This window comes from Pteronotus mesoamericanus, unplaced genomic scaffold (assembly GCF_021234165.1).
Source record: "Pteronotus mesoamericanus isolate MK-2021 breed Mesoamerican mustached bat unplaced genomic scaffold, CSHL_Meso_final contig_33, whole genome shotgun sequence".
In the NCBI taxonomy this organism is placed as follows: Eukaryota; Metazoa; Chordata; class Mammalia; order Chiroptera; family Mormoopidae; genus Pteronotus; species Pteronotus mesoamericanus.
In genome coordinates, this window is record NW_026555135.1 from 5,140,315 (window position 1) to 5,155,512 (window position 15,198).

Consider the following 15,198-nt stretch of genomic DNA (forward strand, 5'->3'; position numbering starts at 1 on the left):
GGACACCCGCTACAGAGTAGTTAGGATGACTAAATGACATTGTGAGCAGATAGCACTCTGGCTGGCGTATGCTGAAAGCTCAGTAATTATTAGCTACATAAAGGTCTTAAAAGCACCTCAAAAACAGAGGTATGTCTTCTACCTCTTTGTACACTTAGTAGTGAAGTTACTAAATCTAGGAAGCCCATGGTTCATCCACTAACAGTGTTTCCTGAACGTGTACTACATGGCAGGCAGGCCCTGTGCTAAGTGCTGGGATACAGAGATGAGAGATGAGTAAGCTACAGACAATGCTCACAAGCCTTTTATAAATGTTTGTTTTGTTCCAGTGGTTCCCACATGGTTCTGCAACACGATGTACAGTTTCAAAAAAAGAAAAGAAAACCACTCAAATTGTGGATAAAACTCACTAATATAATTTGTTTTGTATAAAAAAATTTTAAAGACACTTTAAAAGCAGAGTTACTACATCAAAAGGAGACAACTCAGATTTTTCTTGGTAGTTATGAATTCCTACTATGAATCAGAAGGGGAGAATTTGCTCCACTTCACAATAATGTAATTTAAACATGAAATTGCTAACTGCAAAGGAAACAAGAAAGGGACCCAAATGTGTTAACTGCTGGTTTTTCTTCGTGAGGAATCTACTGTACCACACTGATTCATGTGTAACTCTTGCAACTCTATCAAAGGACTCACAGAGAAATTCCTATCCACATGAGATAATCCTATGACCTGAGATGGTAACATTCCAAGCAAAAACAAAGAAACTTGGTGTTTTCCTTTGCGTGTACTGCCGGCCTACAGGCAGGTAAATTAACAATTTCTACTGGACTTTTTGGGATGTTGAATATTACAGTCTCCTTAAGGGTCTAGGGCACAGAAAAGGAATTTGCTATGTTAGGAGGGGAAAAAAAAGACTGTTCCTCTGGTATTTTCACATGTGTAATTAGATCCTGTCTTTGCTATTCACTAGCTTTGTGCTCAATACTGAAGTTACAAAGACCAACAAGAATGCAACTTCTCTCAGGGCTACCTGCAAGAATAATTAATTGCACTACAGCATGATTAATGGTATAATGGAAAAGCACAGGGATATAAGAAAATGCAGAAGAGGCACAAAAACCCACTCAATAGGATCAATAGGCAGTTTTCTGGAACAAGTGATACCTAAAACAGTGCCTGAAGGAGCTGTTAGGCAGAAAGAAAGAAAAAGGCCTTTCTAGGCAGAGGAACCATATGTACAAAGGCCTAGAAGTGAGGAAGGAAATTTAACAACTAGAGGATTGAAAGTACAGGTGATATTCTAGACTATAGGCAATGAAATAATCTATTTAGTTTCCTCAGTTCCTTTAATTACACCTTAGTGACAAACTGAAAATGGTTGAACTAAACCACATAAACATTAATAGTGATGAACTTCAACTCTAGAAACTAAACAAAGTTGGGGAAGGAGGATATAAGAGGGCTACAGGTAATTGGAAGCAAAAATATAATAAAGGTTATATATTTTAAAAAAAGAAACTAAACAAAGCAAAAATGCTATTAGAAACAAAATAAATTCCAGTTACGTGTCTTAAAACAGGTTTTAATAAATTAACTTATCTAATACTTTTCTATCTTAATTCATTTATCAAGTTCATAGAGAACAAAAAACCAGAAGTATTAATAGCTTTAACTAACTTTTACATATACAAAAATCCTTACAGCAAATTATATTGAATAACCCAATTCTTTTTCCTACTAGAATACTGTCTTTCAAAAGTAATTTTCTTGCCCTTCTAAGAAGCAGTCCTGTTGTGAGGTAATTGTCATAGGCATTTTAAAGGCCTAAGTTCTAATTCTCTGACACCAATTTACTATAAAATGTGGGCAATCAACAGTATCTCCCCAGGTCACTGAAAATGAGGAGACTGGAGTCAATCATCTCAAAGCACTGACATTCTATGATCTTACATGAGGTAGAGAGCATCATATCAAAAAAGCTCTGCAGCTTCTGTTACTGGCTAAGATGTTGTAATGAAGGCCAGATTTATCTTTCTATATGAAACAACTAAATACAGAGATGAAATATATGAAACAACAAATTTCAACACATTAGGCATCAGGCAATAAAGGATAGCTACCACTGAGAGATGGGAAATAAAGGAAGTGAGTTCTACGATTATACCAGTTAATTGTCTGGAAAGAGTTTCCAGGCTGTAGGTCTCCTGAATTGAGAAGATAGAGCCGAGGGTCTGGAAAGGCCAATGTGGCTATAATTCATAGGGCAAAGCATCAGATAGGAGAGACCTGCACAGAGAGAGTGAACTTGAGAGATCTATAGAAGGTCCTCTGCAAGTGGAAACCTGAGTTCTGATCTGTGAAGAAACTATCCAAGGTCTGAGAAAGAACCATTCAACATGATTTGAGGGAACAACATCCAAAACTCACACATGATCTACAGTTGTTATTTCAGGAGAGCTTCTTTCAGTAGTAGACAAAAATAAACCCTAGCTGCTTGGGTCTTAACCTGAAATAACTGCATCCCAGAACAAAGGCTAAGAATATGTATAGTGTAATATAACTATGTCCTGCCTCCAATAAAGTAATATTCACAATGGTTAGCATCCAACTGAAAATTAACAGGCATACATGAAAGCAGGAAAATATAATCCAAAATGAAGAAAAAAATCAACCAACCAAAACCAACCCAGAAATCATGTAAATAATAGACCTAGTAGACAAGAACATTAGGGCAGTTATTGTAAAAGCACTCTCTGTTGACAAATCTAGAGAAAATATCAAGCATATTATGTAGATATGTAGAAGATACTAAACAAACCCACATTCTAATAGAATTTCTAGGGATGAAAAACTACAATGTCTGAGATGGAAATACACTGAATGGGATTAGTAGCAGCTTAGACATTGCAGAAAAAAGCTTAGTGAACTCCAAGACAAAGTAATAAATATCCAAAATGAGACAAGGAGAAAAAAGATTAGGAGAGAAAGAGAAAACAGAGCACCAGTCAACTGCAGGATAACCTCAGTAACCTAATGTATGTATAAACTGGAGCATGGGGCCAGAAAACTATTTAAAGAAATAATGGCCAAGGATCTTCCACAGTTCCAAGAAGCTCAACAAATTTCACATATAAGAAACATGAAGAAAATTATACCAAGATACATTGGAATTAAATCATTTAAAACCAGTGATAATAAGAAAATCTTAAGAGCATCTAGAAAAGACATACCAGATACAGAAGAACAAATTTTTTTTTACATGGCAGCAGACTTCTCAACAGGTTCAATACAAATGAAAAATTATGGGACACCTTTGAAAGACTGAAACACAAAACAAACAAACCAAAAAACTTCCTAATAATCTAGAATTCAATTGCCAGTGAAAATATCTTTAAAAAATGAAGGTGTAACAGTCTTTATTAGTCATGCAAAGGCTTTGAGGTCAGACATACCTGGGTTTAAATTTTGATTCTATCTTTTACTAGTGGGGTGACTAATTACAAGTTATTATCGTCATCAGTATCTAAAATATCAATCTTTACTACCAATATACTAAGTGCTTACCATAATAATGGGTCAAGAATTGTGCCAAGTGTTTTTATATATATATATATAAAAAATCTAACTCTCACTATTCAGAAACACTTACTATTAGGTTTGTTTTATTAAAATGTTAGAATTTAAACCCAGACTGACTGAACCCAAAGTCCATGCTCTTAACCACTGTATTATATACGTCACCTGGACCTCAACCTCATCTGTTTATAAAATTAAAATAATAGTAGGTACATTTGTGACTCTGAAAACTAAATGAGACAATGTGTATTTATCAATCCGTACGATCCCTTTCATGTCACTCAGTCACTCAGTAAAAGGCACTGTTATTATGCAGTCATACTTACCATACATTTCATCTTCCAATCCATGAACAAAGGCTCCACAAGCTCCTGACTCGATCAAGTTCACAGCCCCTGTATCTATTTCTTCCTTGGGAGCATCATCTCCCCACTTCCTGCCGCTGGAAAACTCCCCTGAACTGTAAAGTTCCTTGGCACGCTCATGTGCAGTGCGTTTCCTCTGTAGAGGACAACAACAATTACAGTGTGCAGGGGGTTCATGAAGGAAAAACAAGATGCACCCTGAGAACAGGGAGAGGCAGGATATAAAGACTGCTCTCTCAGAGTTAAACTTGGGAAAAAACAAAAAACAAACAAACGAACCACAATAGACCAGAGTAGAGAAATGTACATTCAACTTAAAAACCAAAGGCTGCTGATAGTAACCTTCTTAAAGATCGTAACCTTATTAAAGATAGTGAAAGAATGCGTTGATCAGACAGGTGCTCCTGTTTGCAATGACAACACAGGAAAGGAAGAACCAGAGAGGTAAATGATGGCAGTGTTCCTCCAAGCACCGTCCTGTGTAGATGAAATACACAGGTCCTACAAAAGAACTGTTTTCAGTCCCAGTAAAAGTAAGTTTCTATTTGACAACATTGTGCTCTATTTGAGCAACACTGTGTTCCCAAGTAGCCTTCTAGTAAATTCATTTTCTGCACACAATGCCTAATGGGAAATATACTGGTTAGCTAAAGTAAATATCCAGTCCACTTGAGAGTTACAACTTATCAGTAATGAACACTTTACACATCTGCTTCTTATGAGCATTCTTCTTGGTGAGAATCCATGTCCTCATGGCTGATCATCTGAAAGGCACTGATGAAATACAGCACCTGAGCCTTCAGGATGTAGGTCAGACCCAGTAGTAAAGTTTGCACTATGTGATGTGTCTTAGGATCACCCATCCCTCACCATTCACCATGGGAATATCCTTCTCTACACATCCATCCTGGTTATACACAAAGAACACTTAATCAATCACTCATCTCAAATGAAAGTATGGCTTTCAGGAAAGCCATATGGCAGTATTTCTTATCAACTCCTCAACCATTCCTTAGAATTCATCTTATCTTACCAAATAACTCAAAAGAAGAAAAGATCTAATATGCACAAAGATCATATTCTTTATGTAATTTATCAAGATGAAAAAATTAGGAAAATCTAAATGTATAATAAAGAGCTAAAAAATGATGGCATGTCTACTTAACAGAATATTATGAAAGCAGTAAAAATGCTAAGTATAAAGTTGGCAATATGGGGCAAAAAAGCTTATGATGTAGTTGCAAATGTAAAAAGTAGACTACAAAACTAAAAAGTAGACTATAAAACGATCTGCATACAATGTTTAATACATACAAAAGAAAAAGAGCTGGGGAGAAATATACCAAAATGACAGAAGTTATTGTATTAGAGTAGTGGGAAAACGGGTGAATTTTTTTCCCTTTTCCTTCTACTTATCAAAGATTCTATATCTCTTTATTACTGGTTTTATAATTTAGAAATTAAGATATTGACAATGAATGTACATCCCATATTCTCAGACTCATATTCAATCCTGGCAACTATATCAGAGAACTGTTACAGTAAAAGCTTAAAGGCACTCCGTAAGAGGCATTTTGTTACAGTTCAAGGAAAAATTTACTCACTCTTCTCTGGGAATTGCTGTTGGAAAGAAGTCTTAAGATGTCACAATCTCAAAAAAATAAGGCCAGACCTTTGTAGTTTCTAACAAACAGAAAATTAATACTGGCTCTTCTTTGTAAAACACAACTTGTACAAAGTATTTCATTATACTAATTTAAAATTTAATGAAGTAACTTGTAATTTGGTTCAAGTTACTAAGATTTTAAATTAAAATGTAATCTAATCACCACACATTAATTTAACAAATGCATGGGCTGCAAAATTAAATCAACATCAACTTGGCATATATTGTTACATTGACATTGGTTACAGAAATCCAGTTTAAACAACAAAGAATGCAAGTTACCCTCAGATCTGACATCAGCTTCTTGTCAAGTGTCTGCTCCAAGAAATGAGAACTGACTTGCTCCATAGAACCCTGTAAAAAGAAAGAAACCAAAACAAATTGAACATCTTTTAAGATTTGAACATTATCTTAATAGTCAAAGTTTGCAGCCAACTTAAATGTGTGAAGATAACATTATTCTTGATACTAAAGATGCCTATGGGTTCTGAATCATCAGGAAAATAATTAAAACAGTAGTAGTAGCAGCAGCAGGCACCTAAATAGAGCTTATTGTGTCATGCACTGTTCTAAGTGCTTGATACATAAATTAACTCATTTAGTCCCCTTCCAAAGTAAATACTATTATCAGTTCTACTTTAAACATGGGGAAAGAAGGTACAAAAAGATTAACGAATTCACCCAAGGTCACAAGGAGTGTAAATTAGAGAGTTGGGCTATAAACCCAGGCCCAGAATCCTTTGCATTAACTCTTCACTGTTCATGCCTCTTCATTCCACTCTTTCTGTTCATTTGTTCATTTATGCATTCTTTCAGTAAAACAAATATTTATTTAGCAACCATTCAATTATATGCCTACAGTTACCAGGAGCAGGAATACAAAAAATAAGACATCAATTTTACACTCAATGATCTCAGACTAGTGATAGAAACTGACAAGAGATAATTCCATTATGGTATGAACTGTAATACACATTTATAAAGGGCATTATGGGAACTCAGAAAACAAGCAGTAAGGGGTGATGGCAGGGAGAACTAGAAATCACAAGTGCAAATGCATGCAGTGAGAATGTCATGTGAGAAACATCAAGTGGTTCTGTGAAGAGAACACAAGATGGGGGTGCTGAAAATGAGGCAGTGAGTACAGATAGGCTGGGATAAGATTATGAAGGGTTTGTCTGCCAAAGTAAGGGATTTGCCTTATGAATAATAACTAGGAAATCTCAGTTAAATATGTAAAGAGTTCAATGATGTACAAAATATTTTTCTTATATTAAAAAAATTTATTCCCCCAATCACCCCATGAAAAACATAAATGGTCCTCATTTTTTCAATGAGAAATCGAGGCTGAGAGATTTGGTAGCTTGCTTGTTTCAAATAAGGGAGAAATACAGACTTATACCTCACAGACATCATCTTGGCAGCAATGTGGCTAATGGACCAAAAGGAATCAAAAAGAAGCACAGATCAGTTCAGAGCCTATTAAAGCAAGTCCTAGACTCCTTAAGGAATATATTGGGGACCTTGTCTAATTCCCAAGTTGGAAATGCTTAAACAGGCTCAGACTTTCTCTCCAAGTACATTCTCCATGGAAAGTTACATGTTCTTTGGGAGTATCCTTACCCACGATTAACACCTTTCCTGCAGCTCTAGGAGAGCAACTGTTGTGCTATTCTGACTTAAGGTGTTTCAAAACCACTTTTTCTTTTCTCTACACAGTATACAGTTGGTGGCCTTGTTTGTTACATAGATTTGAGTCAATACCAGATCTAGCATTAATTTTTTTTAATCCAAAACATCAATTTTATGACTAAGAACTATACATTTTTTAAGAATGCCTCACTTTCTCTCTAGTTTTACCACTAGCATTAACAGTTGGCTTTTTAAGGGACACTTTTTTTTCTACAGAGAAAGTTTTAATGACTTCACACTAAAATACTCAATCCAGTTTCAGTGCCCATTTTCAATGCCTTCAGCTAAAGTCTCTCCCAACACAGTTAGCGAGGAGGGGGTCCTATTAAATTTCAGCCTTACAAATTTACATACTGTTATTGGTAACAAATTTCCGGTATTATCTAAGAATAGCCAAAACTTTCCATTTCAAATCCACAAACACCAAGAGCCCTATACAACAGTAACCTACCTGAAAAATGGTCAGACCTCAACTAGTACATGCCTAGCAGAAATAGAGAAGGGATAGATTTAAGTAGATTCGAGGTATGTCCACAAGGTAGAACTGGTAAGAGCTGATGACTCAGGGAATATGGGAAACAGAAAGAGAATTCCAAATGCCTTTGGGTTCATGACTGTGTAGATCATTAATCATTCATGAAAGCACAGGAAGAGCAGATTTGGACCAAAAAGATATAGAGTATGTCTCAGTGATCATAACAACATCTGCAACTCCAGCTGCAACCTCCACACCGTGCTGCCCCCAGGCTCCCAGCGCCTCCTCCGCAGCCTGCACCGCAACAACAGTGGAGGACAGCAAGTCTTCGGATGACCGGGACACATGTGGGGTAGACAGGGACAATGAGGAGGAGAAGAACATGCCAAAGAAAGTCTAACAGGGAATTTGGGTGCCAAAAAAGAAACAGAAGAAAAAAAGGAGGAAACCAAATTCCAGAGGCACCCAGTCAGACTCTGCATCCAGTTCCCAGGAGATTAAACCTTTATAACCATCAAAAGAAAAAAGAAAAAAAAAAGAAAAGAAAAATCCCACCATTCCATTGCAGAACTTGCAGGACATTCAGAGACCAATGGAGCTTTTAATGGAATGTGAGGACCCCACCAGGAACATCGACGAGGCTGCCAAACACAGATACCAGTTTTGGGACACAGAGCCAGTACCCAAACTACATTAAGTAATAGTATCTCATGGTGCAATTGAAGCAGATAAAGACAACATGTATCAAGAACCATATTCCTTTCCACATGGTTTTATGTGGGACACTTTAGATTTGGGTAAGGCTTAAGTGCTCAAGGGTTTGTACATCTTGTTAAATGAGGATTATGTAGAGGATAACATGTTTTGGTCTGACTATTTGTCCAAGTTCCTGCTTTGGGTTCTGCATCTCCCCAGCTGGTTTCTTCAGTAGCACTGTGGGGTCACAGTGTCTTCAAACAAAACAACAGTAAGGTTCATAAATGCCATCCCAGAAACCACTGGGATTTACATCAGGATAAATGTGTTGCATTTTTGCTCTAGCTCTCCAGCCTCGAAAGTCAAAGATCCAGCTGTGAAAGTCAAAGATCTAATGCATAATAGTGTGAAGAAGATAGTTGAAATCTACTTTTTTGTGTGTTCATAAGAAATTGAGATCAAAACAAGTAGCCCAGTGTTAATTTGAGAAATAACTAGAAGAACAGAGCTGGAAAGGATTTTCCAGGTGCTTTATACCATAGACTGGTTCTTCCTAAAACAGTGCCATGCGCAGATACTGGTACTGATCACTCAATCCCCCAAAATTGACAGAAGTGAAATTTCCCCCCTTGAGTGGAAATATGACTTTACAGAGAACAATGAAGCTATACAGACTTCTGGACGTGACAAAGACTTCAGGCTTGGGATAGATGGAACAAAGAGATAGCAAAGCAGTTTAAGAATTAACCAACAGATACCTGAATAGGTTTCATCTGGCCCCAGTGATGGATGAAGAGAAAGTAGCCAAATGGTTTCTCCCCAATGAACACATTATTGACACGTTTGTAGTGCAGAAGTCCAGTGGTAAAGTGACTTCCTGAGCTTCTACACACTTCCCTCCACAGTCATAACCACCCTGCTCACAAGAACCTCAAAGCTGCCTACCCCCTTCCACAGCATACACACTGATATGCTCCTGCCAGACTTTATGAATGATGTGCTCATTATAGCCCAATTTAAAGGATTTGATGTATTCAATGCACTAGGTTTGGTGGAAAATAAGACACTCTTGGAAAACCTCATGTTTTATATAGGAGATGGCAATTTACAATGCTATTTATACAACTGGAGATATCCAGGCACAGATTCTGAAAAGGCTGAACTTGTATTACAATAGGTAGATATTTCCATTTCTAGAACTCTGACACCATTATTTATGAATATTCTATTTAATGATTCCTGGAACTGTCATTCCAAACAAGAATGAAAGCACAACTTAAGTGAAATCAATGCAGTTGGTAACAATCAGGAAAGATGAAAAAACATTCATGTGACCAATACTACCCATTTCTAGCTAGAACATTAACATTCTTCCTTTTTTTTCACAGTTTGCCCATTTGCAGGAGGGATAAAAGGGTACAAAGATCACATTCCTCTAATTTCAAACTTTTGGCTGATAATAAGGAGAGGGTGTTTTTCCATTTCTTACAAAAAGGGCTTTTGTTTAATGGACAGAACAAAAGTGACAGAATCATATACGAAAAATGTTTGTTATTGTGTGGCAATAAACTGCTCCTTTATTATTTATTAAGTGGTAATCTTTCCATGTAACAGAATGAAGGATCCATTTGGAAAATGTTTCCTTGTATCACCTTCCATGCTAGCACTGAGAACATTCCTGGATTCAGCACTTCCATAACTCAGTAATGAGTGGTGAATGTTTGCGTGTAGAGCAAGATAATGAACTCGTGACTAGTACATTTCTTTCATCAAAAGCAAAGTTTTGTGCAAACAAGAAGTGTGTTCCCAGAAAGAGTATGCACCCATGACTGACTAGGCTTTACTGCTGCTGCACAAACTCGTTTCTTCTCAGCAAGAGCAAGAATATGTGAGGAAAAGAAATTGAAAGCACTAAAGTGAAACGAAATGCCCTGTGGAATTTATTAGTGCTATCAGCAATACTGGTAGCCTGAATGTTATTACTTATGTAAAATTGCACATATTCCTTTACAGTGACTTTATCAAGATAATGGAAAATGTCTCACTTGTAAAAGAGTGTTCATAATTTTGTTACTGATAGTGTTTTTATATAGAATTTGAAAAACCAGTGTGTGTGTATACATGTGTGTATTATCTACCTACCTACCTATCTATCTATCTATCTATCTATCCATCCATCCATCCACTTACCTACCTACCTACCAACCTACCTAATCTCCAAAAGTCCAAGGGGAAAAAGGTGCTAAATGAGGCCACATAAAGTGGCTGTGATTCAAATAACACAAAGTAGATGCTTCTTCCTGCCTTTCTTCTTCCAATGTCAAAGCTGTTCAGTCCAGAAAAATTTAATTATTTTAGACAACATGCTGGCTTTTCCTTCATGTTATAAGTAGTTAAATGATACCAATAATATCTTATACCAGACAGAAGCTAGCAAACTATGGCTCATAGCTAAATCCAGCCCATTGCCTGTTTCTATACAGCCCACAAGCTAAGGATGGCTTTTTCATTTTTTAGTGGTTTGGGGAAAATAACATTTTCTGGTACATGGAAATTATACTAAATTCAAATTTCAACATCCATAAATAAAGTTTTATTGAAACAAACACACACAAAAGAAAAACATCTATATTCTTGTCTACTTTAATCAAGACAAATATATTCAGGTAAGTTCTCCCCAAATGTACTATCACCACTACTTAACAACCTATAATCATAACACTAAGAAAGCCATGATATTTAACAAACGAGTGTGTCAAGCTTACTTTCAAAGCAAAAACTGCTCCAATAGTATAATAACATAAGTCTATACACTCTTCAAAGGCTCCTAGCCTCTACTCAATTAGGTGATAAAAAGAGAAGCAACCCAAAAAGAAAAGAAAAAAATGAATTACTATGAGAGATGTAAAACTGCTCCTGACTAAGACAACTTCATTTGCCCTGGGAAAGTGTTGCCCTGGGAAGAATTAACAGAGATAAAAACCTATAATCTGCTGGGAAATGTTATAATTTAAGGTCAAAGACTTCTGGATGCTTGTAAATAAGCCTTATTAATAAGAGAAATTAAACATTTTAAGAAGAAATTATTGAACTAAGGGCCATATTCTAGATAGAACACCAATTATCATGATTATTTACAAAATAATGACTGTATTCTAAATAATTCAATGGACCTGTGTACTTAGAAATCACATTTCTATGCCTTATTAGGGAAGTTATAGATAACCAAAAATCAACCTTTTACATGGTTTTAAATTTTTTTATACAACCCACATCTGAAAATTTTCATCCTACTACCAGCCAAGAATGGAGACTATTTTTGTGCAAGATGGACTTAAGTCTAAAAAATTATAATTTCATTAAAGTTCTTAACCTGGTTTCTGCTTTCCTCTCGTGCTTTATCTGTTGCACATCGCTCACACTGAACATTATTCCCCCACACCAAAAAGTACTAAACTGCTTATAACTTAACATGCTATTATAGTGTGGTATATTAGTATGTATAAGGTTAAACTACTTCTATGTCTCTGATCATATTTTTTCCTTCCCTACTTCTTTACCTAACTAATTCATACTAAGCCTCAAAATTCAGCTCAGGAATCACCTCCTCCTAAAAGCCTTCTGTGGCTGTTAGGTGGTCTTCCCTAAAAGCACCAGGTACTGTAATCGACTGATTGCCTATATCAACCTACCAGACTATGAACTCTTTTGAAGACATAGCAGGGGTGTCCAAGTTTTTGGTGTCTCTGGGCCACACCGGAAGGAGAGCTGTTTCAGGCCACAGATTAAATACACAAACACTAAATGAAAACTGATGAGCAAAAAAAGGTTTTAAGTAAATTTATCATTTTGTACTGGGCCACATTCATAGCCCTGGGCCATGTGTGGCCTGTGGGACATGGGTCGGACACCCCAGATTATGGCTCAGTGTTTGTTAACTTGATGAATATGTGGGCTAAAGACAACATGCAGTTTACCTGACCACAGGTTTTGTCTACTAAAGAGTTAATGCAGGGAGTTTTCCTCTTTGATTACACAAAGGAACGAGTAAACCAGCAGGGCCTTAACTGCACAACCACAGCTCCCAATGTGTAACTGGACCCTCACTAGGAAGGGGTTCTACATGGGCTACAGATCATGAGATGTTTTACTACCTACATGGCCTTGGACAAATTCTATCACTTTCCTAAAACTTAGTTTTATCATACAAGGTGGGCAAAAATAAGCCTATAGTTGTTCATATGGAAAATAATATAATAATTAATAAATAATACAAGAATAAACTCTGCCCTGGCCAGGTAGCTCAGTTGGTTGGAGTATCATCCTGTATACCAAAAGATTGCAGGTTAGATCCCCAGCCATGGCACAGACCTAGGTTGTGGGTTCAGTCTCCAGGAGGGGCACATACAGGAGGCAACTGATCAATGTTTCTCTTTCCCTCCCTCCTTTCCTCTCTCCATCCCTCCCTCCCTCCCTTCCCTCCCTTCCTCCCTCTCTTTCTTTCTCTTTCTCTCTCTCTCTTTCTCTCCCCCCTCCCTTCCTCTCTCTCTAAAATCAATAAATATATCCTTGGTGAGGATTGAAAAAGAGAGTAAACTCTGTTTCATGTACTCACAAATGTAAACCTACTTTTGTCCCACCCTATATATAAAATGAATAATATAATACCTTCTCAAAGAGTTTAAAAGGATTAAAAATTATTTGCAAAAAGTAAATATGTATATATATATATGTATGTATAAGGAAGTGGGTGTATTGCATGTGCATGTGTGTATAACATAAAGTATCTAGCTTATAGGCTAGAAACTATATAAAGGTAACAGTTATTATTATTAGCAAGATTAGAATATTAATTACTTTTGAAGTACAAACATAATTACATAATTTGGAACTGTTCAGATTTGAAATTAATGAAATTATAACATAAAGCACGTAAGTCAAGTTAGAGTTATCTAAATGGAACCCTTTCAATTCACGACTGTAATTCAATATTCATACAGCTTTACATAAATGAATTTCAGATCCTATGGGTTACAAACTGAAAAATCTGAACGACCCAGCTTTAAGGATTACTTTTTTGAGCTGCCTACTCAGATAAAGATATATCATTAAATTATTTCTCTAGTCTGGCCAAGATGGAGGCATAGGTAGATACACTTTGCCTCCTCACACAACCAAAAGAAGGACAACAACAAATTTGAAAACAAAAAACAACCAGAACTGCCAGAAAATCGAACTGTACAGAAGTCTGACAAGCAAGGAATTAAAGAAGAAACATTCATCCAGACTGGTAGGAGGCGTGGAGGTGGGCAGAAGCGCGGGGAGAGGATAAGCAGCAAGGCTGCAGCTGGAGGATAGGGAGGGTGAGACGGCAGCTGGCAGTCCCACATTTGTGTGCAGGTAAACCAAGAGAAACAATTAGGAAGAGAGACAGACCATGAAACCCAGGGTTCCAGTGTGGGAAAAGAAAGCCTCAAAACCTCTGGCTATAAAACCCTGTGGGGGTTGCAGCAGCAGGACTAACTCCCAGCCTCATAGGAGTTTTCGTTGAAGAGACCCACAGGGTCCTAGAATGTACACAAACCCACTCACCCAGGAATCAGCACCAGAAGGGCCCAATTTGCTTGTGGGTAGCAGGGAAAGTGACTGAAAGCCAGCCGAGAGCCTAGCAAGGAGCATTGTTCCCTCTGACCCCTCCCCTACATAGAGTGCCCCAACACAGCGACATGAGTTGCCCCACCCTCGCAAATACCTAAGTCTCCATCCCTTACAACATAACAGGTGCAATGAGACAAATAAATATAGCCTCAAATGAAAGAACAGATCAAAACTCCAAAAAAAGAACTAAGCAACAAAGAGATAGCTAACCTATCAGATGCAGAGTTCAAAACACTGGTAATCAGGATGCTCACAGAAATGGGTGAGTATGGTCACAAAATAGAGGAAAAAGTGAAGACTATGCAAAGTGAAATAAAGAAAAATATACGTGGAACTAACAGTGAAGAGAAGGAAATCGGGACTCAAAACAACAATTTGGAGCAGAAGGAAGAGAGAAATATTCAACCAGTACAGAATGAAGAAACAAGAATTCAAAAAAAATGAGGAGAGGCTTAGGAAACTCTGGGACAACTTTAAACATTCCAACATCTGAATCATAGGGGTGCCAGAAGAAGAGGAAGAGCAAGAAAGTGAAAACTTATTTGAAAAAATAATGAAGAACTTCCCCAATCTGGCCAAGGAAACAGACTTCCAGGAAGTCCAGGAAGCTCAGAGAGTCCCAAAGAAGTTGGAACAGAGGAAGCACACACCAAGGCACATCATAATTACATTAACCCAAGATTAAAGATAAGGAGAGAATCTTAAAAGCTACAAGAGCAAAAGAGACAGTTGCCTACAAAGGAGTTCCTGTAACACTATCAGCTGATTTCTTAAAAGAAACCTTACAGGCAAGACAAGGCTAGAAAGAAGTATTCCAAGTCATGAAAAGCAAGGACCTACATCCATGATTACTCTATTCAGCAAAGCTATCATTTAGAATAGAAGGGCAAATAAAGTGCTTCCCAGATAAGGTCAAGTTAAAGGAGTTCATCATCACCAAGCCTTTATTATATGACATGTTAAAGGTGCTTATTAAGTAACAGATCAAAACTATGAACAGCAAAATGACAACAAACTCACAACTACCAACAACTGAACCTGAAAAACAAAAAGAAAAACAAAAA

At 37.0% G+C, this 15,198-nt stretch overlaps 1 protein-coding gene across 1 annotated transcript in view; it reads right to left on the minus strand.

Moving 5' to 3' along the window:
• Nucleotides 1–15,198, minus strand: part of INTS4 (integrator complex subunit 4) — a 100,577-nt gene that overhangs the window by 44,393 nt on the left and 40,986 nt on the right. Inside the window, exons 9-10 of the mRNA XM_054576317.1 lie at nt 5,896–5,967; nt 3,909–4,083 (exon numbers count right to left, since the gene is read on the minus strand). Coding sequence (XP_054432292.1) covers nt 3,909–4,083; nt 5,896–5,967 — 247 coding nt within the window. The remainder of the gene's footprint in view (nt 1–3,908; nt 4,084–5,895; nt 5,968–15,198) is intronic.